Source organism: Delphinus delphis, chromosome 1 (genome assembly GCF_949987515.2).
Source record: "Delphinus delphis chromosome 1, mDelDel1.2, whole genome shotgun sequence".
Taxonomy (NCBI): domain Eukaryota; kingdom Metazoa; phylum Chordata; class Mammalia; order Artiodactyla; family Delphinidae; genus Delphinus; species Delphinus delphis.
In genome coordinates, this window is record NC_082683.1 from 100,535,281 (window position 1) to 100,559,737 (window position 24,457).

The 24,457-nt window shown below is 38.2% G+C and overlaps 1 protein-coding gene across 2 annotated transcripts; it reads right to left on the bottom strand.

The window, feature by feature from the left end:
* Window positions 1-3,013: 3,013 nt before the first annotated feature.
* On the bottom strand, window positions 3,014-12,674 carry SIKE1 (suppressor of IKBKE 1). 2 transcript variants are annotated; one of them, XM_060027665.1, is made up of 5 exons: window positions 12,440-12,674; window positions 12,101-12,206; window positions 11,032-11,174; window positions 9,727-9,840; window positions 3,014-7,842 (listed from the first exon to the last, which is right to left on the bottom strand). In XM_060027665.1, the coding sequence occupies exons 1-5, from the start codon at window positions 12,596-12,598 to the stop codon at window positions 7,741-7,743; spliced, it is 624 nt and encodes a 207-aa protein (XP_059883648.1). In that variant the 5' UTR covers window positions 12,599-12,674; the 3' UTR covers window positions 3,014-7,740. The 2 variants fall into 2 exon arrangements, with proteins under 2 accessions (XP_059883648.1, XP_059883657.1); XM_060027674.1 differs by lacking the exon at window positions 3,014-7,842 and adding an exon at window positions 7,879-8,199.
* Between the last annotated feature and the right edge of the window lie 11,783 nt (window positions 12,675-24,457).

Genomic DNA, 24,457 nt, shown 5'->3' on the forward strand with positions numbered 1-24,457 from the left:
GGCTCAGTAGTTGTGGTGCATGGGCTTAGTTGCTCCGTGGCATGTGGGATCTTCCCAGACCAAGGCTCGAACCATTGTCCCCTGCATTGGCAGGCGGATTCTTAACCACTGCGCCACCAGGGAAGTCCCTGAACATATTTTGAAAATGCCATACATCAAGAGGCACCATAAAAAAATAAAAAACCAACAGACTAGGAGAATATATATTTGCAACATATAAAACTGACAATGTATTATCATGAATGTATAGTAAATTAATACATATCAATCGATAAGAAAAAAATCAAAGAAAAGGAAAATGGAGGAAAGACTTGAATGTCTATATTAAAAAAATCTCTGTATAGGCAAATAAACATTTGAAATTATGCTCAGCCTCATTAGTAATCAGGGGAATGCATATTTGTTCTGAGATAATTTTAGGCTTACAAAAGAATTAGAAATACAGCACAGAAAGTTCCCATAAACCCTTCACCCAGTTTTCTATTATGTTAATCTTACCTCACCATAGAACAATTTTCAAAAGTAGGAAATCAACCTTGACCCAATAATATTAACTACAAAATTAATTCGAGTTTCACCAGTTTTTTCTCTAATATCCATTTTCTCTCCTAGAATCAACTCCAGGATCCCATCCTACATTTAATACTATGTCTCCTTAGTTTCCTCTATCCTATGACAGTTCCTCAGCTTTTCCTTGTCTTTCATGCTTTGGAAAATATTGGTCAGTTATTTTGTAAACCTCCCTTAATTCAGTTTTGTCTGATGTTTCTCTTGATTAGATTGAGGTTATGCATTATTTGGAAGAATGTTACAGAGGTTATGTATCCTTGTCATTGCATTGTATCAGGGCTTATATGATGTTGAAAAGTATTATTAGTGATGTTTACCTAATCAATTGGTCAGTGTTGTCTGCCAGGATTCTTCATGGTAAAATTACTGTTTTTCCCTTTATAATAATTAAATATTGTGGTGGAGATACTTTGAGACCATACTTGATTGAACAGTGTCCTGTCAAAATTCATGTCTACCCAGAACCTCAGAATGTGGCCTTATTTGAAAATAGGATCTTTGCAGATATAATCCAGTTGAAATGAGGTCATACTGGACTAGGGTAAACCCTAATCCAACAATCAGTGTCCTTAGAAGAGGGAAATTTGGACACAGAGACATATAAGGAGAACGCCATGTGAAGACTGAGAAGGCAGAGATTGCAATGATGCATATGGAAGTCAAGGAATGCCAGGAGTTGCCAGAAGCTAGAAAAGGGGCATGGAACACATTCTTCCTCAGACCCTCCAGAAAGAACCGACCTGCCAACACCATGATTTCAGACCTCCAGCCTCCAGAACTGTGAGAGAATAGATTTCTGTTGTTTTAAGCCATCCAGTTTGTGGTAATTTGTTATGGCAACTCTGGGAAACTGATACAGAGACTATGCAAATATCCTTTTTCTGTTTGAACTTTAGTCCACTTATTTTAGCATGCATTGGTGGATCTTGCTAATAAATCTCTTGTCTCATAGATGTGCAGGTTTTTCCACACAGAAGTATTCTTGGGCCACCAAGAATACTGGTAATGCAGAATTTCCTGAGTGTTTCATTGTTGTCTCCAGGATTTTATTCCAAGCTGCCAAAAGCCACTGTGGTAGGCAGAATTTTAAGATGATCACCAAGATTCCTATCACCTGGTACACTTGCTGTGTATAATTCCTTCCTCTTGAGCATGGGCTGGGCTTGTAGATCTTAGAGAATATCACTTATATCTCGTCAATGACAAAAGGGATCATTGCAGATATAATTAAGATATCTAATCAGTTGGGTTAATCAAGAGGGAGCTTATTCTGTGTGGGCCTAACCTAATCAGGTGAGCTCGCTCTCTCTCTCTCTCTCTCTCTCTCTCTCTCTGTCGCTGTCTCTGTCTCTCTCTCTCTCTTTTTCTCTTTTTCTTCCCCCTCAGTGGCTGGAGACTTTATCTTGGCCATACCGGCAGCATGTGGGATCCTAGCTCCCCGACCAGGGATCGAACCTGTGACCCCTGCATTGGGAGCACAGAGTCTTAACCATTGGACCACCAGGGAAGTCCCCAGATGAGCTCTTAAAAGGGAGTCTAGAGGTAGAACGCAAGGGAAGTCAGAGATGATCTCCTGTGAGTTCTACACCTGCAAGGAAATGAATTTTGCCAACAACCACGTGAGTATGGGAGAGGGCCCAGAGCCTTAGACAAGATGCTAGCCTCGGATGATACCTTGACTTCAGCCTTGTGAGATCCTGAGAAAACCCAGCTGAGCCCTGCATGGACCTGTGACTTACAGAACTGTAAGATATTAAATAGGTGTTGCTTTAAACTGCTAAATTTGTGGTGATTTGTTACATAGGAATAGAAAATGAATACAGCCATACTCCAAATTCTTATGCTGGCACTCCTGATTTTACAGTAAGTGCTAATGGAAAGTTCACAGAAAACAGCTAAACCCCCATTCCTTTCTCAAATTGTCCTTAGTTTGTTGACTGAAATATCAAGAACTTGACTTTATCCAGTCACACCACCAGGAATGCAAACCAATTTTCTTATGCTTAGAATCAACTAGATGACAACCCCTACATGTATAAGACATACCTCAATTTCAGAGACATTAAAGTATGAAATAAAAATGAATCTTAGGATCAATAACATACAGAAATCCATTTCTAGGAGGCTAGACGAAATGTTGAGTGAATTGTAGTTCATTGAAGCTCTGAAGGTTCCACTTTCTCTTAGGCATTCTTGGAGAGTGACAAAAGAAAAAGCATCATCTGCTTTCCACTATGAATATTAGTGGATAATAGTCCTTAATTCACTTTGAAAGTTGCCATGAGACAACTGCAAGTGAAATAACTGCGGAATACGAAATACAACTGCTTATAGTGAAACGTGTCTAATATCAATGAGGTAGATGGAGGAAGAATTAAAAATTAGGAGTCAGATATTAGCAAGGATTTTTAAAAAAATGTATAATTTTATTATTTTATATGTATGTATCTCTTAACAATATACTGTAGTCACATGATGAAATCTAGTACATCAATGAAAATGAATGACAACTATATACAACACAATGAATCTTAGAAACATAATGAAGAGTGAAAAAAATCAAATCCCCATAGACTACTATACAGTCTAATACCACTTTCATAGAGCTCAAAAAGGAGCAAAACTAAAAAATGTCACTTTAGTGTTATACACATATTTTAGGTCTTTTCTCATGTGATAAAACTATTAAAAAGAGGGAGCAGAGGGGTAGAGACAGGAGAGGAGCACAAATAAATAAATGTAACATATGGGTAATGTTCTATTTTTTAAATTAGGTGATGAATTATTATGCTTGATAATTTGCATGTCACATCTTTTTATGTCAAAAATTACATTAAAACATAAGGGCAAAATTATGCATAATGTGTTGACAAAATTTATATTTGCATTGTTGCTTTTTAAACTATGCTTATTTTATCAGTCAGCGTTCTTAATTATAGTCAATTCAGGTTAATTTTAACAAAAAGTGATTTTATTAAAAGCTAATAATTCTCAGGTAATCCTCAGGATCTCTGGATAGCCAGAAAACCAGAATTAGAGGCTATACAACCTCTATAATTACTTCAGATAATTGCTTCAGTGAAGACCCCACTGTGTCCACTGGGGCAGAGACACTGCAGCTTACACCATTGACTTTGCTGACACTGGATACTGAATGTTGTCAGTACAGCCACTTGCTGCTCCTTCTGTGGAGGTGGATGTAGTAGCCAGTGTTGTAGTCACTGCCTTTATTCAAAGAATTCAGCATAGTTCCCTGCTTCTTTGTATCACTAACTTTTAAGGCAGAGGTATCTTCACTGGCTGCAAAGTGGCTGGGAAAACATCTGACACTTTCAAATTTTTTAGGACGGAGGAAGGCTCTGCCTCATTAGGTGATGGGTTCCCTAACTATAGTATAGGAGTTAGGATAATGGGCAGCCTAAAAAGAAATGTCAGATGTCTTCCGCAGCCCATTCCTTGGCCACTCAACACCAACACACTCCTTTGGCTAATGCTTACACTTGTTAAAATCTATTCAGTGTAAGAGGACTTGTGTCAGACATTGTTAGCTGCTTTACCAATACTGTTTCCTCTTTGCTAATAGAATACTGATTTTATTTGTGGCAGCTATGTCCCCAGCCTCCTTTGCTACTAGAAGTGACCATGTAACAGGTCAGGCAAATGACAAAGGGAAGTCTGTCTGGATTTCTGGGAAAGCGTTGCTTTTCCTCATAAAAGAGAATACATATAGCTGGCATACGACATTTCCCTTTTTTTTTCTGCCTTCAAACATGGACATGACTTCTGGCAGAGCAGCAACCTTCTTGCAACAAGAAAATTGCGTGAAGGCTGAAAAACAACATGCTAAGGAGACAGATTTGAAAGACAGAACTGCACCCTTTCCTGTATGTATCAACAGTAAGGATTGTTAAGCACTGATTAAGCATTGTTCTTTTTTTTTTTTTTTTTTTTGTGGTACGCGGGCCTCTCACTGTTGTGGCCTCTTCCATTGTGGAGCACAGGCTCCGGATGTGCAGGCTCAGCGGCCATGGCTCACGAGCCTAGCCGCTCCACGGCATGTGGGATCTTCCCGGACCGGGGCACGAACCTGTGTCCCCTGCATTGGCAGGCGGACTCTCAACCACTGCGCCACCAGGGAAGCTCTAAGCATTGCTCTTTTCAGTTGCACGCACATACTCTCAGCTACACCACTCTAAAAAACAGATGACAATTATGTCTCATTCCTTAAGACTCCATTTATTAAATTCATGAAATTTTCTAATATATGGGCTGTGGTGTATCTTTTGCACCATTAATAAAATAGATTTTCCTCTCAAGAACCACTTGAACTCTGAATAGTATTTGGCATTTAAAGGAATCTTAACTTAATGGTTAAGAATATGTTTAAGTCTGGGTTTGAATCTTGGTTTCAGTTTGGAATAATAACAACCTCCTCGTGCCTGAGTATCTGTAAAATGAGGTACAGTTGAAATGGAGATTATATAATAACTAGAAAGCACTAAGCTTTCTAGTTCTACTCATTTTGTCTCTATTGGATTCTCAAGTTGTAAATAGTCCCTCCTCTGTACTCTATACATCCTTATATTGGATTTATCACATTGTTTGCCTCTTCTACCAGATTTTTCTTCAAAAACACTGTCAACGCCTCCCCCCTGCTTTTTAAAATTCATAACTCCAAATCAAGTGCCTAACATAGTAAACTAGACAGTCTCAAACTAGTGTCCTTAGAAGTTATCTGGGATGATTATTAAAATACAAATTCCTAGATTCCATCCCCAAACTTCTATTGTAGTAGGTCAGTGAACCACATTTTGAGGAACACTGAAATAGATCTTCAATGTTTGAATCAAATTATGCATAAGGTATTAATATAAGGTAATAAAGGTAGGTATCAATAATATTTACGCATTTTTCCAAGATACTTCCAAACGGTTTTAATTTTATACTTTGACTTGTAATCATGTAACTTATGATTTCTAACCATGAGGAAACCTCTAAAACCTTTCAGAAACAACTATTTATAGTTATCTGAACTACAATGTGATAATTAGAGAGTATTTATGAAAAACGCTGTGTACCTGATAGGTTGCTATATAAGTGAAAAATAAACCCTTGCACTTCCTATAATTAGACTCATTACTGAGTAAAATTAGCTGATATTCTCAAAATGAGATTTTTATTAGAAAAGATAAGTTTTTACTAAAATTTTGCACATCAGTCAAGTTCCATCATCCACTGCAAAATAAACTTTCATACCCATTCAGACCAAAGTCAAGAACATTCCTTCTCCCCTTCAATTTTCTAATTACACACTATTTTCATAGTATTAACACCAGCTAGAATTCACATTATATAGGGTGCTGAGAATTCTTGAGGCTCATGCTTCAAGCTTTTGATTTACCAGGGGGAAAAGTTAACATTTAGATTTATCCTGATATCTGAGATGTAAAGAACTTTACAAACAACTCTAAAGGAACATAAAGCAGACACCATGTTATAGTTTAATGGGCCATTTGATTACCTTATCATTTTCACTGAAAACTGGCCATGGCAGCTGACCAATGGTATAGGGTACCTGCCTCCTGAATGGAACTGTGGAACACAGAGTGGCACTTAGGACATATACTGCAAGGCAAATGGCTAGACTAAAAGTTTACATACTCTTAGGAAATGAGATAAAAACGTCCACACTTCGGGTGGAAATTGTTCGCAGGATTCTGAATAGAAATTTGACAAATTCAAAAATGACATATACCGATTCACTACAGCCTACCATTTTAGGCAAAGTCCTTTCGTATTACTGGGATCAGATGCTCTTAGGATATCATGGAGAAATTCTGTTGTTTTATTTGGAGTTAATTCTTTATGGCTGTACAAAAAAAAGGTTACACCACACAAAGCACTAACAAAAAACTCTTTCTAATGATGTGTCTCTCCCATGCAGTATAGTGCTTTCGGTTACTGGGAAATATTGACAGGTTTAGCATTCATTATTTCAATTATTTTGGGGCAAACCTAAATTGATAGTATTACATGAAGTAATTTATAAGTTTGAAATGTGAGTAAACTGAGATGGGGGAATGAAATGATGAGTGGGCCTAGCTGACCACTTAGCATTTGAATCTCAACACAGCTTCTATGAATGTAATAAACTCTCATTAAGTGATACAACTTTGCTTCCTGTGAAAAATGGATCTAGAAAGAAAGCCAACTACTAGTACTAGTAATGAAAGACATCCAAGTAAGTGATGGTTCTTAATTGTAAATGAAAGTTATATATAAACTGTAGAATGTAGTACCTAAGAACTATGATGTGAATAAACCAATTATATCTTCTTCACACTGGGTAAACTACCCAAGCTGAAGATTTCCTAGTAGGACAAAATTGAAAAATTGACTACTAACATCTAATAGAATAAATAAAAGTTACTTTTAGCATCTGAACTAAGAGCACATGTGTGTGTAAACACACACAGGACAAATTTTTCAGCATTCTTTGAACAATACGATGATTATCCTACCACTAGTAAAAAAAACAGTTGACTTATTTTCAAGTATGTTTCCCAGGGATTAGCAATAGGTTCTCTCAAATTAAGAGTAAAGACACCAGGCCATAAAGTGCCAACTCTTAGCACCAGAGAGACTTAAAACATCAAAAAAGGTGAATGACATTACAAATTAGAGAATCTGCCAATCTACTTCTGTGGAATTGTATTATTTTTCTCAAATGGAAACAAATCCAGGTTTATGCCAAATATATTGAAAAAGCTAATCTCTTTTTAAAATTTTTAAGAATTGCAATTTATAATCCTATATAAAATAAAATTGCTGGTTTATAATAAAATGCTCTAAGTTTCAGAGATATGAAAGAACAAAAATGAACTGAAAACAGTTCATATAAATTGAGGTCCCAGAAATGAAAATTAAAAGTAGTCTCTTAGAGAAAGGAATGGTGAAACTCAGTGTATTTTAGTGAGTATTTTCACTAACATACCCCAAAACTGTTTCGTGGACAGCCACTTTTGACTGCGAATTCTAAACTGCCACTTGATACATTTAATCAACGTTAAATCAAGTCTGAGGCAAGACACTGAATGGACAATACTCGAATAGAGAGATAATAACTTCCTTCCTCGATAAACAATCTCTAGCCGTCATTCAGAAGTTGAATTATTTGATAGCTTGGGAAGCAGTGTCCATTGAGTTTTCCTTCCTGACCCGAAGAGACTCACTACTGATGGACAATAATTCTCGAAGTTCCTTATTTTCAAGCTGGAAAAAAAAAGTATATGGTCATTTCAGGTATTTTGACTGTCAAATTGCATCAGAACACATTGTTTTGGGCCTGAAACAGAAAGCATATTATTTTAATTTTAAAAGTTTTAAGGAAACAAAAGAACTGAGAATTTCCTAAAATTCTACTTATTTATTCATTTAAAAAACATTTACTGAGTAATTTCCACATGCCACGTGTTAGGACTACACAGAAAAAAACAAGGTCCCTCTCCACTTGAGGAATTCACTGCTTGTCAAACTCTTTATAGTTCCCACAAGTTTTAGTATTGTTTCTTCTATCTTTCAAATTCCTAATAATAATTTCACTCTGCTCAATCTTCTCTCCTAGACGTCCTACGGTTTTGGAGAAAGGAAAGAAAGGGGGAAAAGAATCACTGGGCACACAGCCAGGTATCACACGCGTGTCTTACATCTATTATCTCACACAATAGGTAGGGTAAGTACCATTGCCTACATCCGTGTTCTCTTTGAGATGAGGACACTGGCCCACAAAAGTCCAAAAACTTGTCCAAACTTAGACAACTTACATGTGGTATTGCTGGGGTCTCAATCCAATGCCCCTGTTTTTTCCACTTAAAATATTAAGTAAAATTTGTCCCACATTTCCTTAGGCTGTTTCCATAAGTGAGATAAATTAGGGACGGCGTAGACAAGATCATTCTATCATTTTACCTAACTCCTAGCTCCTAATTGGGACCTTGCCACTCCCTTTGATTTCCAAGTAGGGCAGTTTGCACTCTTCATCCTTATTCTCTCTGCAGGAAATTCTGGGAAGCCACAGCATTTTCAGGTTTCACTGAGAGTTAGAGCCCATGGTCATTAAACCTTGTACCATATAAAGTGCTTCCCTCAATACTCTGTATCTCTCTCCTAGCATTTATATACCATTTCATACCAAAATACTACTAGTCTTATTCCTTTCATTAGACTCTGAGCAGGGACCCTGTCTTTTTCTCTCTAGTATTTCTCAAAGGGCCCATGACAGCATCTTGTAATAAGGAACATTCAAATCATCTATTGCAGGGGTCCCCAACCCCCGGGCCTCTGATGGCTTCTGGTCCACGGCCTGTTAGGAACCGGGCTGCACAGCAGGAGGTGAGTGGCAGGTGAGCAAGCGAAGCTTCATCTGCCACTCCCTATCGCTCACATTACTGCCTGAACCATCCCCCCATCCCCACCCCCAGTCTGTGGAAAAATTGTCTTCTACGAAACTAGTCCCTGGTGCCAAAAAAGTTGGGGACTGCTGATCTATTGTAATGCTTTTCCTTAACAATTTTATGGGCACACTAACACCCCAGGCCTTTCTTTGTAAATTACTCCCATTTTTAATCAAAATATTACAGAAAATAGCTTTTAAAAAAAATCAAGACTATCCAATAAAAATTAATTAAAAAAAAATCAAGACTATAAGACTTATAAAATAGACTGCAGTCCCTTGACTTTGTTTCCCAAAGGCAACCACTTTTAATATTTTTATCTATTTCTTTTGGTATTTACTTCCATAATTCTACATAATATGCCCGGTACTGCTATTTCCTGATCATGAAGTTTAGACATTGCCTATTTGAGTTCTTTTTATGGCAGATGAGGCACCTTAGCTCACATGTAATCTGTCCCTTCCACTCTCTCTACCCTCTCAATATGATATCTCAATTTCTAGCTAATACACAGTTGGCATTTTCATTGTTTGCTGCTGATTACATTTCCTTTCTTGAAAAGGGTATGGAGGATGTATTTTAATTTTACATCAGACCACAAAGGAAACATCAGTACATAACAGTGATAATACAGTGATGGCGTATCTTCCAGAGTCTGAAATCTCCGTAAAATATTGTGAACCTAAAGTATCAACAATCTTACCTCTAATTGTGCTAGTTTTTCCTGAATCTTACAAAATTGATCATCATCCATTTGAACTGCTTTCCTCATCACTTCTCCCATTTCACAGATTCTGTCGATCTGACTCTCAATTTCCTGTGAGGATATTAAGAATAAAAAGTCATCTTTTTTACAGATAGGAAGTTCATGAAAACATGTGCATTATGATGTTAAAAGTTCATTTAATCTGTGGTACAGAGGTTACAAAGGAGTTTCACTACAATCTAAGTCCTCAGAGGTAAAGCCATAATAAAGTTATCTTGTGATATTCACAGATAATTTGTTTTCAAAAGATCAGTTCTAGTCTAACCACCCATTGGACACTGGACACTATCTCTAAATGGCTGTTTAACTTAAATTTGAATACTTTTATTGGCAGGAAGCTTACCATATTCCAAAGTATCTTATTCTATCATTGGACATATCTCTTAGCAAGTTTTTCATAAAAGCTAAACTCTGTCTCCTTCAAGGATCAAGTTTTCTCCTCTGGACCACAGATTATTATCTTGTCCAGATGTAAGCCATTCACATATTTAAAATATCCCTGTGCCCTATGACTTTAGTTAACTGAAGTCATTAAAATGCTTCAAGTGGGATCTAAGATGAAACTTATCTTCCATAAATTCCACTGCAGTAAATAGTGAGGTGTCAATCTATTAATCTAGGATTAAATGATATAGTACCTGTGAATGTACAATGACAACTCTGAGGCACTCTACAAACTTAAGAACAAGTACTCAGTCTCCCAAATTAAATCATAAGCAACCAAAGTATAGAAACTATGCCATGTCTTTTATTTTTTTAAACCATACTTCTCTCTCCTAACAACATAGTATGATGCTATGTAGTTCAGTTTAATAAAAGTTTACTGACCCCCTGCTATGTGCCAAGTACTATGTTAGGGATAAAAGATGAATTCATGCTCCTTACAACCAAGGAACTTACAGACCAGTGAAATGTACAATAACTACCCAAGTATTTACTGAGCACCTTCAACACTAACTGGCATTCTGTTTGGTGGAAGAGCTAACTAAGCATTCATTAACATCTTGAAAAGAGATCTTGGTGAAGGGGGGAGGAACTTTAGTCTTACTCAAATAAAAGGCCCTGAGCAGCCCTTTACCCCCTTCTTTCTATTCATATCTTTACAAAGCTATAGTAAAACCTACAGCAAATGTGATAAACATGAAAGGAAAACAAGCTTACTTTTCTTCAAAAGCAAACACACAATCTAAAACAATTTCAAGATTTCAATTCATTTAGAATGTATTCATCAAAGTTTCTTACTGCAGAGTGAGACTGGTGAGCTTTCAGGACTGGTTCAGCATCCACTGCTTTTTTAGCAACCATTAACTGTAACATCTGTTTCCGGTATTTGCTCATGATGAGTTCCAAAGCATCCTGGTGTTCCTCCAAGGAAACCCATAGCTCTATCAAAAAAATAAAATAACTTGGCAGTGATGTCTGAGAGGTACGTCCTAAAGCCAAACTCAAACAGTTGGAATTTTATGACACTTCATGTAACATTATGAATCCAAAGTTGTAAATTAGTGTTTAAGTCCACAGAACTCAACAGTTATGGTCTATGTGAAAAATATCTTTCTAGGCAGTGGCAGCATAATCTGGTAGAAACAACATGGGATGTGGCCTCAGAAGACATGAGTTTAAGTTTAGTTCTGTGAGTCACTAGATTACGACTCTTAAGCAAATCATTTAACCTCTCTGAGCCTATTGCTTATCTGCCTTGTAATAATAAAAACCTTGCTTGTCTACCTCAAAATGAAGATGTGAGAATGTAATGGCATGATACACGTGAAAGCCCTCTGTAAACTGATATACAAATAACTATTCATACTATTATCATTAATAATGTATTCATCAAGCCCAAGAATATACTCCCGAGGATACGATTTACCTCTTCCACCTTGCACAAGGAACATAAAAAAACCTTCAATCTTAGCTTTAATGTTTATTTCAATTAATATTTAAACATTAAATTTTAAGTCCTTGAGGATATTCTCTTGTTATGCAAGCCTCCATGTTGGGACACCTAATAAACCATGCAATAATTCAACTCTACTAAGCACCTCTTTGATAAGCTGCCTTTAAATAAAAAATCAGTAAGACCTTGAAAAGGGTAATGTAACAAACTTTACTGATACTGGGCGAGCACAGGCTAACTTTCCTGTTAAAAGTACTGACTTGGGAGGCGAGAATTCTACCACTGAACCACCAATGCCCCTCTCTGACTTGGAAATACATACAGAATGTGCGCTTTTGTGAACAGTTTTGCAAGAACTTATGAAATATTACTGCATATGAAAAAATCATAACTACACAAAAAGGCCTGACCAACCTCTGTTTTCCTGCTGCAAGTCTCTAATCTGTGTATTCTCTTGGGACAGCAGAATGTGAGGTTTGTATTTGGACATGTCCTTTATATCGGATGCATCCTCTTGATACTGGACAAACAGAGACAGACTAATCGCGCATTAAAGAGAACAGCCGCAGATGCAACTTAATAGGCAGGAGGCAGAGCTTCAGGGCAGCATCCTCAGCCCCGACCCCGCAGAACGTTCTCACCACCGCCCTCTTGGACCAGGACAAAATTCCAGGCCGAGTGCCCACTCTACCTCACCCTCCACCCCTCAAGTGCCCGGAACCCGAGGGCACGGACCCCTACCCTCTGCCTGACCTGGTCCGGAAGCGCTGTCCCCGCCTCCCGCATAGCGGCCACCCGCCGGTGCAGCGCCGCTGATTGATCCACTAGCGACTCGGCGGCTGCATCGTGCTCCCGCAGCCTCTCCAGTAGAGTCTTAGCGTCTGTCAGAATCTTCTCGATGGTGCAGCTCATAGCGGCCCCAGGACGACAGTCGCAGAACCGCTCACCTGTGCGAAGAAGTTCAGATCTCCCTGAGCCGGTCTCAGCTTTACAGACGTCACTTCCGGGTACGTTTAAAAGGCGCCTCGGTGGTAGCCGCGATATGCGCTTGCGCAGTGGCAGCCTAGGCGGCCGGTGACCCGCTTCAACCGGCGGCTTTCCTGGAGTCTCGCCCAGGGCACAGCCCTGGAAGCCTGCCCTTGCCCCGCCCTTGGTTTCCTGTTTCCACAGCCTGGTGGTCGAGTTGTGTTAAAGCTGGGCTAGTCCGAGTTTCTCCTTTCCCTACTGGTTTTGATTGATGTGGATTGTTATTGTAACCGTTTTTTTTTTTTAATTTTTTTAATATTGGTAAAATATGCATAAAATGTATCATCTTAACCATTCAATAGTAGTAAGTACTTCAGGTTGTTGTGCAGTCATCGCTACCATTCATCTCCAAAACTCTTTTCATCTTGCAAAACTGAAACTCTGCACCCATTAGACTTCCCCTATTCTGCCTTCCTCCCAGCCCTAGGCAGCCACTATTCTACCTTCTGTCTCTATGAATTTGACTACTTTAGTTACCCCATACAAGTGGAATCATATAATGTGATGGCTTATTTCACTTGGCATAATGTCCTCAAGTTTCACACAACGTTCTGTTCATCTATTCATCTATTGATGGACCCTTGGGTTGCTTCCACCTTTAGGCTGATGTGAATAATGCTGTTATGAACACATGTATAACTATCTGTTTGAATCCCTCTTTTCAATTTTTTCGAGTGTATACCCAGAAGTGGAATTGCTGGGGCATGTGGTAATTCTATTTTTAAATTTTTGAGGAATGACCATAGTGTTTTCCACAGTGGCTGTGCCATTTTACATTTTCACCAGCAGTGCACAAGGGTCCCAATTTCTTCACATCCTTGTAGACACTTGCTATTTTCTGGTTGTTTTTTTAATAGCCATCTTAATACGTGTGAGATGGAGTCATTATTTTCTGCTTACCTTTTTTTTTTCTGTTTTAATTCAATTATTAATTGAAAATAAATTTAACCAGAACAGCAATGACTTGTGCTGTTATATTGGTTTATGAGTTTACCTTGTCAAGCTTGTGTGTCAAACTTTGTTCTTTTTCATTAATTACTTTAATACTGTAAATACTTTTGGAGAGTCTTGTTTCAGGCAGTGTTTAGTGTCTGGGAATACAGCAGAGAATGACACAGGTCTTGGCCCTTAGGGAGTTTATATTCTTTTCTTTTTAAACATCTTTATTGGAGTATAATTGCTTTACAATGGAGTGTTAGTTTTTGCTGTATAACAAAGTGAATAGGGAGTTTACATTCTAATGGGAGAAAGAGTTCATACTCTTATAAGTAATTGAAGGTAATGACATGATTAGGAACATGGTGAAAGGGGCAAGAGTGTCACAGCAGTGAGAGGTCAGAGAAGGGGGTGCAGGAGGAGAACTGGGCTTTTTACCTTTGTATTCCCAGCAGATTCTGGAAGAAAATCTGCCTACCACACCTCCTATAGATAATACTGCTGGCCCACCTATCCCACAATTGCAGAGTTTGCAAACAATGTTTTAATATATTCTTTTACTAAAACCACAATTCCAAGCAATTAGTGCTCTCCTCCACTTTCCCACACGATTTGAACCACAGTCCCACAGAACATTTACATTACGCAAAGGAGAGGTGCTAAGTATACACAACAGGCAGTGGCCCTTAGGAGAGACAATCTAGTGGAATTCTCTAATTCTCTTTTTGTTACACTCATACAATCTGTTCCTACTGAAATCTGGAAGACGACATTTTAGGTCCATTAGAAAGCCACAAAAGTATGTAATCGACTCTATTGAATTCTACTTCTTATTATGCTATCCTGTGGAATTTTTTTCCGATTACCATTCTATGCTGTGCCTCAGGAGGCCTAGATCCTGTCCTCCCCCCTTTTTCCTAACCTGGGAGGCCAACGTTTACATTAGAAGGTATACTAGTTCTATGGTACCATAACCGTCTCTAACACCTGGTCTATGGAAAGGATTGTATCCAGAATTGCTATCAGTATTGACAGCAATACTGATGTTAAGTGCTTACTCTGTGTCTGTCACTGTTCTAAGGACTTTATAGTAAAGTTATTTAATCCTCACAATTACCATATAGGTTAGATTTCCTGCAAACAATGTCTTATGCATCAGAGAGCTTTAGTATTATCTATCTAGCTCAAACGTTTCTTTCCAGATATTGACCACTTTCCCTAAGTCAGCTTTTGATTACACAGGTCCATAATTCCTTATTCAAAACCTTGGGACATGATGTGTTCTGAGATTCAGAAAATGTAATACTTTAGAAAGGTAATAAGATCCATATACTGTATATTATATATACTCCTGGCAGGGTCTGAATGAATTATGTGCATCTTTTGCACATATATTGCATTTTTAATAAAACTGACTGCCTAGAGTTAATAGTATTCTTCATATTTCCAGTCTTAGGCTGCTCTGTGACAGAATATAATTACTATTTTTCTTTAGGAGTGTGCATGTTTTTGGTATAAATATTTGCTTATAATAGATTGGGAGGATAGTCCACAAGAGGAGCATGAAGGTCTGAAATTCTTTTCACTATAACCTGGAGGAAAGTGTGTGAAAAGGAACTGGACTGGATCTTACATGAAGTGTCGAAATAGGATAGTGCACCACACATGGGCCTAGTTAAGGCTGAGTGAGTCAGACTTTGGAAACTGCGCTGTCAACTATTATGGATTGGCTTCCTGGAGCCAGGGTCCATATCATACTTTGCATGGTGGGAAATAGGAGATCTTTCCTGAATTCAGTGCTTGTTCCCACTATCAGTCATCCTTGAGGAGAAAATGTGGCCCCTACCTAGAGGCCAGCTTTTTCTCTGGCTGGGTCTGAGAAAGAGAGCGAAAGCCCATGGCTTGGAAAGGAAAAGATAATGCTAAAGTGACTCCTGATTTTGGGAGGAGAGCTGCCATTCTACAACACCATGACCAGCTGGAGGATAAGGAGAGAGCTCACTGGTAGAGAACCCTCAGGGATAAAGTATTGCCAGTAGATTCTAGGGCAATGATAATTAAAATTTTGGTTTAAATGATCATCTTTCCTCGTGTTGTAGTCCCTTTTATATTTGAGCCAGCAGTTAAGTTTATAAATACTAAAGCCTCAGGTTAGCTGTACTTAGGGATTTTAGGTAGGTGCTTAAGTCTACACTTGGGGCAAAGCTTTAGCGAGATAATCCTGGTAGGATGTTGAAATGATTTTGAGATAGCATGAAGAGATCTTGTGAGGAACACAGGGAAGTAGACTGAAGTAAGAGATGGCAAGAAACAATAATATATTTGTGGAACATGTAAGCATTTCCCAAGGAATCTTAGAAATACTTAGGGAGTGGACAGAACTCCCTGAGGTCACATAGGATGGGGGCTTAGGCTATGTTAGCTGGACATTAAAGATAAAGGTGATCACCTCAATTCTGGAGAACTTGGGGAGAATTTGAAGGTTATACTTGTAACCCAAGGAACCTTGACTAAAGCTTACCAGGATATGTTAGGACCTTTTTAGAGGGCAGAAATCTGGGGCAATCCTGGCTTTGTCAGTCTTCACAGGGTAGGTCTGACTGTGGGGAGTGAGAAGCTTCACCTAATGCTACACCTTTAAGTCCGTCTGGCATACGTGATAATGTTAGCTGGAGACAGTCTGGTGCTGTTTGTGTCTAAGTATTAAACTTCGTTTCCTCTCCAACCCTATTTCTATCTGACTCTGATTCTTGGCTTCACTTCTTGTTTACAGTTCTGCTCCTACTCATTGGACTGTCATCAGTATTTGGTCTTCCCTGTTGGACTCTTGGCCCTTCCTTAAGGATTTGGATCAGAGCCACCTTAGTTTTTCAGGCCTCAAAAATCAAGCTTTGTTTTGGGGTGATGAGAGTGCTCTAAAATTAGATTGTGGTGATGGTTGCAGTACTCTGTGAATATACTAAAAACCATTGACATGTACACTGTAAATACATGAATTTTATGGCATATGAATAAATAAATATGTGAATAAAGCTGTTAACAATCAAGTTCTGGATCACTGGCTAGTCACAATAAAAATAATAGTAACTTATATTTCTAGAACATTCACTATGTGCAGTGAAATGATCTTAAGGCTTTATTCATAATTCTCACAACAACCTTATGAGGTAGGTATTATCACTACCCCTACTTTAACAGAGAAGGAACATGTAATTTTCTCTAGGTCATACTGCTTATGTGTTCCAGAGCCAAGGTAAGAGTTGGGAGTCTGATTTCAGAATCAGTACTCTTTACCACTACACTGTAGTGTGGTGTTAGGGCAGGGTGGGAGTTAAGTATGTTCGTTTTTCTCATTAAAGAAGGAGGTAAAATCAGGTGCTGAGAATGGTAGTAGGGGTGGTTATTAAATGGTGCAAGGGTTTGGAATAAAGTAATTACTGAAGTGAATCAGAGGGTATATCATTTATTTATTGCTGCATAAAAAACTACCCCAGAACTTAGTGGCTTAAAACAATAATCATTTATTTTGTTCATGAGTCTTCTGGGTAGTCCTTCTGGTTTGGGTCAGGCTTAGCTGATTCTGGTTTGTGATTTGTTGGTTGGCAGGAGGCTAGCTGGTCCTGGATATGTTCACTCACATGTCTGGTGGTAGGCCAGCTGTCAGCTGGAGTGATTGGTCATGTGTCTCATCCTTTAGTAGGCTAGCCATGGCTTGTTCATGTGGCTATGGGATAACAAGATCATTACAAGCCCAAATGTGCAAGTTTTTTTTTCACCTCTGCTTATTCATGTATACTACAGTGTCTCACTGGTCAAAGCAAATCATGTGGCCAGCCCACATTCAAGGGATGGAGAAACAGACTCTACTTCTTTCTGGAAGGGAAAGAATGTGTGTCATTTTTGCAATCTATCGTAGGAGATTTGCAATCTCTCATAGAAGGAGAGGTACCAATGTTTAAAGATAAATGAGTGGTGTTAGGGGTCTGACTAAAATTAGAAATTATACTTTTGTGGTGGCACAGTCTCCATGATTTTACAATTTTCTGTGGCGTGGTTCAACTTCTTAGAGACAAATTGTAGTACTAGCAGTGGAAGACAGTGAGGTCTTTGGGAATCTGTAATGAGGCCCAGCTGAAGAAGAAGGCAGTGGGCATGGGGGATGGTACTTGGTGGATGGACTGATATGCAACTGAGGGGGCAGTGGTGCTTGATAGAGGCAGAACCATGCAGTAGAGAGAACCTAGTAGAGACTACTGTTTTTAGTGGGATAGGAGGGGCAAAACAACATGGATTCCAGATAGTCTTTGACTGGTCCTGTCTGTTATCATATGTAATACATTCTTTAGGACATCCATAAATATGAATGAATTTTGCTAGAAGACAGGTGTCTTAAAAGAGCAAGTGGAGCAAAGCTGGTGATACATTAGGTTTTTAAATTTCATACACAATAGAAACCACAATTCCCAAGAAGATAGTGGCTTTAATTTTTGATATATTGGAAAGCTGGATTAAGTAGGCATGCTTGCTTTATTTTTCTTTTCTTTTTTTCTACTTGTGAGTGGTATGTGTATGTGTGGGGAGTACTGGCAGGTTGTAACTTTAGCTTTCTTACTCCCAAATGGGGTAGTAGTGATTATGTAGTTGACTTCCTCCACTGGACTGATGCCAAAGTTTCAGCTTTTCCACTTATAAGTTTGTATATGCTTTTAATAAATGTTGAATTTCTAAACAATGTGAACATTTCTCAGATATCATTAGACATCTTCTTTTCCCTTTAAAAAGTGTTATAGGAATTCTTTGGTAAATTTGATTTAATGGAACATCTTTGTTAGAAAGTAAGTAGCAACAAAACCCAAATATATCCACCAAAAAGCACAAAAATATCTTTGTAATAATAGTCCCAACAATAATAAACATTTATTGAGCACATTTTATGTTTTAAGCATGTAATAAACATTTACAGTTATTAGAACATTTACTCTTCACAACATCCCAGAGTTCTGAGGGTAGAATAGTGGAGAGAAAAAAAAAAAAGCCTGAGAGAGGGAGAGAGAGAGAGAGAAATGAAAGAGTACTCTGGAGATGTGGACATGACTGGGACTAGGGTGAGGCAAGAGAGAAGTCCAGACCACAGACTTCAAGGAGGTACTTATTCTTAGGTTTTTGCTTGAGCCTGAGAGTGAAGGCCTCCTTAAATTTTGTTCCTGGGCACCTCTCTTGCCTTACCCTAGTCCCAGGCCTGGATCTGCAAAGTGTCATCCTAAATTCTTCAGCCAAGTACTGATTAGCACAAGAATATTAGGAAACTGCCCATGGTGGGGAAAGAACCACCTAAAAGACTAGATAGAGGGAACCATGCTCAAAATTCCTGGATCAGAGGTGAAGGGCAGTTTATTACTATCTGCAATAACAGTAGCCAGAGCATCAGGACTTTCATGTTGTTTCCCCATCTTAACTTCCCACAAAGTGATGTAAAGGGGGCAGGATGACACCTGCATATGTAGTGGGTTGATACAGGAGAAACTGGAGCTTACAGAACATGAATCTTTTACAAAGGGTAGTAAGCATGCCTCACTTTTGGTCTAGAGGGAGACACTATCTTATCCTTAAAGATTGTTTTCTAGTCAAACACCTTTGAAAAGATACTATGAATAAAGGGGAAAAGTACATTAGTTGCAAGATGTGCATAAATGTTAGAGACCCTTGGAGAATTGACTATCAACAACTACCTCCGAGCCTTATTCCAAACACATACTATACCTTTATAGGAGTTGTAAACTCAAAGACCAAGAGGGGGCATACAGGAATAGTAAATGAGTTAACTGAGCTAAGTGCTAATAATAGGGACTGGAAGGCTCTGTGGTGAAGAATTCAAGAGAGTATGCCTCCCCCACAACCCTACCTAAATCATTCAGATTAAAAAACTTTTAAATAGAGTGCTTGCCAAATAAAACTATGGTCACTGCTCACACTCACGTAAAGATGAGCACAACCCTTTCCTTATACATTTGTGTTAGTATATTCTCTACAAGAATTTTGAAAAAAATATCAACCTACTTACCGTTTTTAAGTTGTTTGTGATTTTTTATTTTTTTTACATCTTTATTGGAGTATAATTGCTTTACAATTGTGTGTTAGTTTCTGCTTTATAACAAAGTGAATCAGTTATACATATACATATGTTCCCATATCTCCTCCCTCTTGCATCTCCCTCCCTCCCTCCCTCCCTCCCTATCCCACCCCTCCGGGTGGTCACAAAGCACCAAGCTGATCTCCCTGTGCTATGCGGCTGCTTCCCACTAGCTATCTACCTTACGTTTGGTAGTGTATATATGTCCATGCCTCTCTCTCGCTTTGTCACAGCTTACCCTGCTCCCTCCCCATATCCTTAAGTCCATTCTCTAGTAGGTCTGTGTCTTTATTCCTGTCTTACCCCAAGGTCCTTCATGACATTTTTTTCCCTTAAATTCCATGTATATGTGTTAGCATACGGTATTTGTCTTTCTCTTTCTGACTTACTTCACTCTGTATGACAGACTCTAGGTCATTCCACCTCATTACAAATAGCTCAATTTCGTTTCTTTTTATGGCTGAGTAATATTCCATTGTATATATGTGCCACCTCTTCTTTATCCATTCATCCGAAGATGGGCACTTAGGTTGTTCCCATCTCCTAGCTATTGTAAATAGAGCTGCAATGAACATTTTGGTACATGACTCTTTTTGAATTATGGTTTTCTCAGGGTATATGCCCAGTAGTGGGATTGCTGGGTCATATAGTAGTTCTATTTGTAGTTTTTTAAGGAACCTCCATACTGTTCTCCACAGTGGCTGTATCAATTTACATTCCCACCAGCAGTGCAAGAGGGTTCCCTTTTCTCCACACCCTCTCCAGCATTTATTGTTTCTAGATTTTTTTTAACATCTTTATTGGGGTATAATTGCTTTACAATGGTGTGTTAGTTTCTGCTTTATAACAAAGTGAATCAGTTATACATATACATATGTTCCCATATCTCTTCCCTCTTGCGTCTCCCTCCCTCCCCGCCTCCCTATCCCACCCCTCTAGGTGGTCATAAAGCACCGAGCTGATCTCTCTGTGCTATGCGGCTGCTTCCCACTAGCTATCTACCTTACGTTTGGTAGTGTATATATGCCCATGCCTCTCTCTCGCTTTGTCACAGCTTACCTTTCCCCCTCCCCATATCCTCAAGTCCGTTCTCTAGTAGGTCTGTGGCTTTATTCCTGTCTTACCCCTAGGTTCTTCATGACATTTTTTTTCTTAAATTCCATATATATGTGTTAGCATATGGTATTTGTCTTTCTCTTTCTGACTTACTTCACTCTGTATGACAGACTCTAGGTATATGCACCTCATTAAAAATAGCTCAATTGCATTTCTTTTTATGGCTGAGTAATATTCCATTGTATATATGTGCCACTTCTTCTTTATCCATTCATCCGAAGATGGGCACTTAGGTTGTTTCCATCTCCTGGCTATTGTAAATAGAGCTGCAAAGAACATTTTGGTACATGACTCTTTTTGAATTATGGTTTTCTCAGGTATATGCCCAGTAGTGGGATTGCTGGGTCATATGGTAGTTCTACTTGTAGTTTTTTAAGGAACCTCCATACTGTTCTCCATAGTGGCTGTACCAATTCACATTCCCACCAGCAGTGCAATAGAGTTTCCTTTTCTTGACACCCTCTCCAGCATTTATTGTTTCGAGATTTTTTCATGATGGCCATTTTGACTGGTGTGAGATGACATCTCATTGTAGTTTTGATTTGCATTTCTCTAATGATTAATGAAGTTGAGCATTCTTTCATGTGTTTGTTGGTAGTCTGTATATCTTCTTTGGAGAAATGTCTATTTAGGTCTTCTGCCCATTTGTGGATTCGGTTGTTTGGTTTTTTGTTATTGAGATGCATGAGCTGCTTATAAATTTTGGAGATTAATCCTTTGTCAGTTGCTTCATTTGCAAATGTTTTCTCCCATTCTGAGGGTTGTCTTTTGGTCTTGTTTATGGTTTCCTTTGCTGTGCAAAAGCTTTGAACCTTCATTAAGTCCCATTTGTTTATTTTTGTTTTTATTTCCATTTCTCTGGGAGGTGGGTCAGAAAGGATCTTGCTGTGATTTATGTCATAGAGTGTTCTGCCTATGCTTTCCTCTAAGAGAGTTTGATAGTTTCTGGCCTTACATTTAGGTCTTTAATCCATTTTGAGCTTATTTTTGTGTATGGTGTTAGGGAGTGATCTAATCTCATACTTTTACATGTATCTGTCCAGTTTTCCCAGCACCACTTATTGAAGAGGCTGTCCTTTCTCCACTGTACATTCCTGCCTCCTTTATCAAAGATGAGGTGACCATATGTGCGTGGGTTTATCTCTGGGCTTTCTATCCTGTTCCACTGATCTTTCTGTTTTTGTGCCAATACCATACTGTCTTGATTACTGTAGCTTTGTAGTATAGTCTGAAGTCAGGGAGCCTGATTCCTCCAGCTCCGTTTTTCGTTCTCAAGATTGCTTTGGCTATTTGGGGTCTTTTGTGTTTCCATACAAATTGTGAAATTTTTTGTTCTAGCTCTGTGAGAAATACCAGTGGTAGTTTAATAGGGATTCCATTGAATCTGTAGATTGCTTTGGGTAGTAGAGTCATTTTCACAATGTTGATTCTTCCAATCCAAGAACATGGTATATATCTCCATCTATTTGTATCATCTTTAATTTCTTTTATCAGTGTCTTATAATTTTCTGCATACAGGTCTTTTGTCTCCTTAGGTAGGATTATTTCTAGATATTTTATTCTTTTTGTTGCAATGGTAAATGGGAGTGTTTTCTTGATTTCACTTTCAGATTTTTCTTCATTAGTGTATAGGAATGCCAGAGATTTCTGTGCATTAATTTTGTATCCTACTACCTTAGCAAATTCATTGATTAGCTCTCATAGTTTTCTGGTGCATCTTTAGGATTCTCTATGTATCTGCATACATAGATACGTCTGCAAACAGTGACAGCTTTACTTCTTCTTTTCCGATTTGGATTCCTTTTATTTCCTTTTCTTCCCTGATTGCTGTGGCTAAAACTTCCGAAACTGTGTTGAATAAGAGTGGTGAGAGTGGGCAACCTTGTCTTGTTCCTGATCTTAGTGGAAATGCTTTCAGTTTTTCACCATTGAGGATGATGTTGGCTGTGGGTTTGTCATATGTGGCCTTTATTATGTTGAGGAAAGTTCCCTCTATGCCTACTTTCTGCAGGGTTTTTATTATAAATGGGTGTTGAATTTTGTCGAAAGCTTTCTCTGCATCTATTGAGATGATCATATGGTTTTTCTCCTTCAATTTGTTAATATGGTTTATCACATTGATTGATTTGCGTATATTGAAGAATTCTTGCATTCCTGGAATAAACCCCACTTGATCATGGTGTATGATCCTTTTAATGTGCTGTTGGATTCTGTTTGCTACTATTTTGTTGAGGATTTTTGCATCTCTGTTCATCAGTGATATTGGCCTGTAGTTTTCTTTCTTTGTGACATCCTTGTCTGGTTTTGGTATTAAGGTGATGGTGGCCTTGTAGAATGAGTTATGGAGTGTTCCTCCCTCTGCTATATTTTGGAAGAGTTTGAGAAGGATAGGTGTTAGCTCTTCTCTAAATGTTTGATAGAATTCGCCTGTGAAGCCATCTGGTCCTGGGCTTTTGTCTGTTGGAAGATTTTTAATCACAATTTCAGTGCTTGTGATTGGTCTGTTCATATTTTCTATTTCTTCCTGATTCAGTCTTGGCAGGTTGTGCATTTCTGAGAATTTGTCCATTTCTTCCAGGTTGTCCATTTTATTGGCATAGAGTTGCTTGTAGTAATCTCTCATGATCTTTTGTATTTCTGCAGTGTCAGTTGTTACTTCTCCTTTATCATTTCTAATTCTATTGATTTGAGTCTTCTCCCTTTTTTTCTTGATGAGTCTGGCTAATGGGTTATCTGTTTTGTTTATCTTCTCAAAGAACCAGCTTTTAGTTTTATTGATCTTCGCTATTGTTTCCTTCATTTCTTTTTCATTTATTTCTGATCTGATATTTCTGATTTCTTTCCTTCTGTTAACTTTGGAGGTTTTTTGTTCTTCTTTCTCTAATTGCTTTAGGTGCAAGGTTAGGTTGTTTATTCGAGCTGTTTCCTGTTTCTTAAAGTAGGATTGTATTGCTATAAACTTCCCTCTTAGAACTGCTTTTGCTGCATCCCATAGATTTTGGGTCATCCTGTCTCCACTGTCATTTGTTTCTAGGTATTTTTTAATTTCCTCTTTGATTTCTTCAGTGATCACTTCATTATTAAGTATTGTATTGTTTAGCCTCCATGTGTTTGTATTTTTTACAGATCTTTTCCTGTAATTGATATCTAGTCTCCTAGCCTTGTGGTTGGAAAAGATACTTGAAACAATTTCAATCTTCTTAAATTTACCAAGGCTTGACTTGTGATCCAAGATATGATCTATCCTGGAGAATGTTCCATTAGCAGTTGAGAAAAATGTGTATTCTGTTGGTTTTGGATGGAATGTCCTATAAATATCAGTTAAGTCCATCTTGTTTAATGTATCATTTAAAGCTTGTGTTTCCTTATTTATTTTCATTTTGGATGATCTGTCCATTGGTTAAAGTGGGGTGTTAAAGTCCCCTACTATGAATGTGTTACTGTCGATTTCCCCTTTTATGGCTGTTAGTATTTGCCTTATGTATTGAGGTGCTCCTATGTTGGGTGCATAAATATTTACAATTGTTATATCTTCTTCTTGGATCGATCTCTTGATCATTATG

What these genes read in the sequence shown, in the direction of transcription:
- SIKE1 (XM_060027665.1), bottom strand. Translation starts at nt 12,598, where the DNA reads ATGAGCTGCACCATCGAGAAGATTCTGACAGACGCTAAGACTCTACTG. An exon ending in GGACAGCGCTTCCGGACCAG is followed by an intron (nt 12,207 to 12,439) that starts GTCAGGCAGAGG and finishes CTGTTTGTCCAG; the next exon opens with TATCAAGAGGATGCATCCGA. An exon ending in AAAAACTAGCACAATTAGAG is followed by an intron (nt 7,843 to 9,726) that starts GTAAGATTGTTG and finishes TTTTTTTTCCAG; the next exon opens with CTTGAAAATAAGGAACTTCG.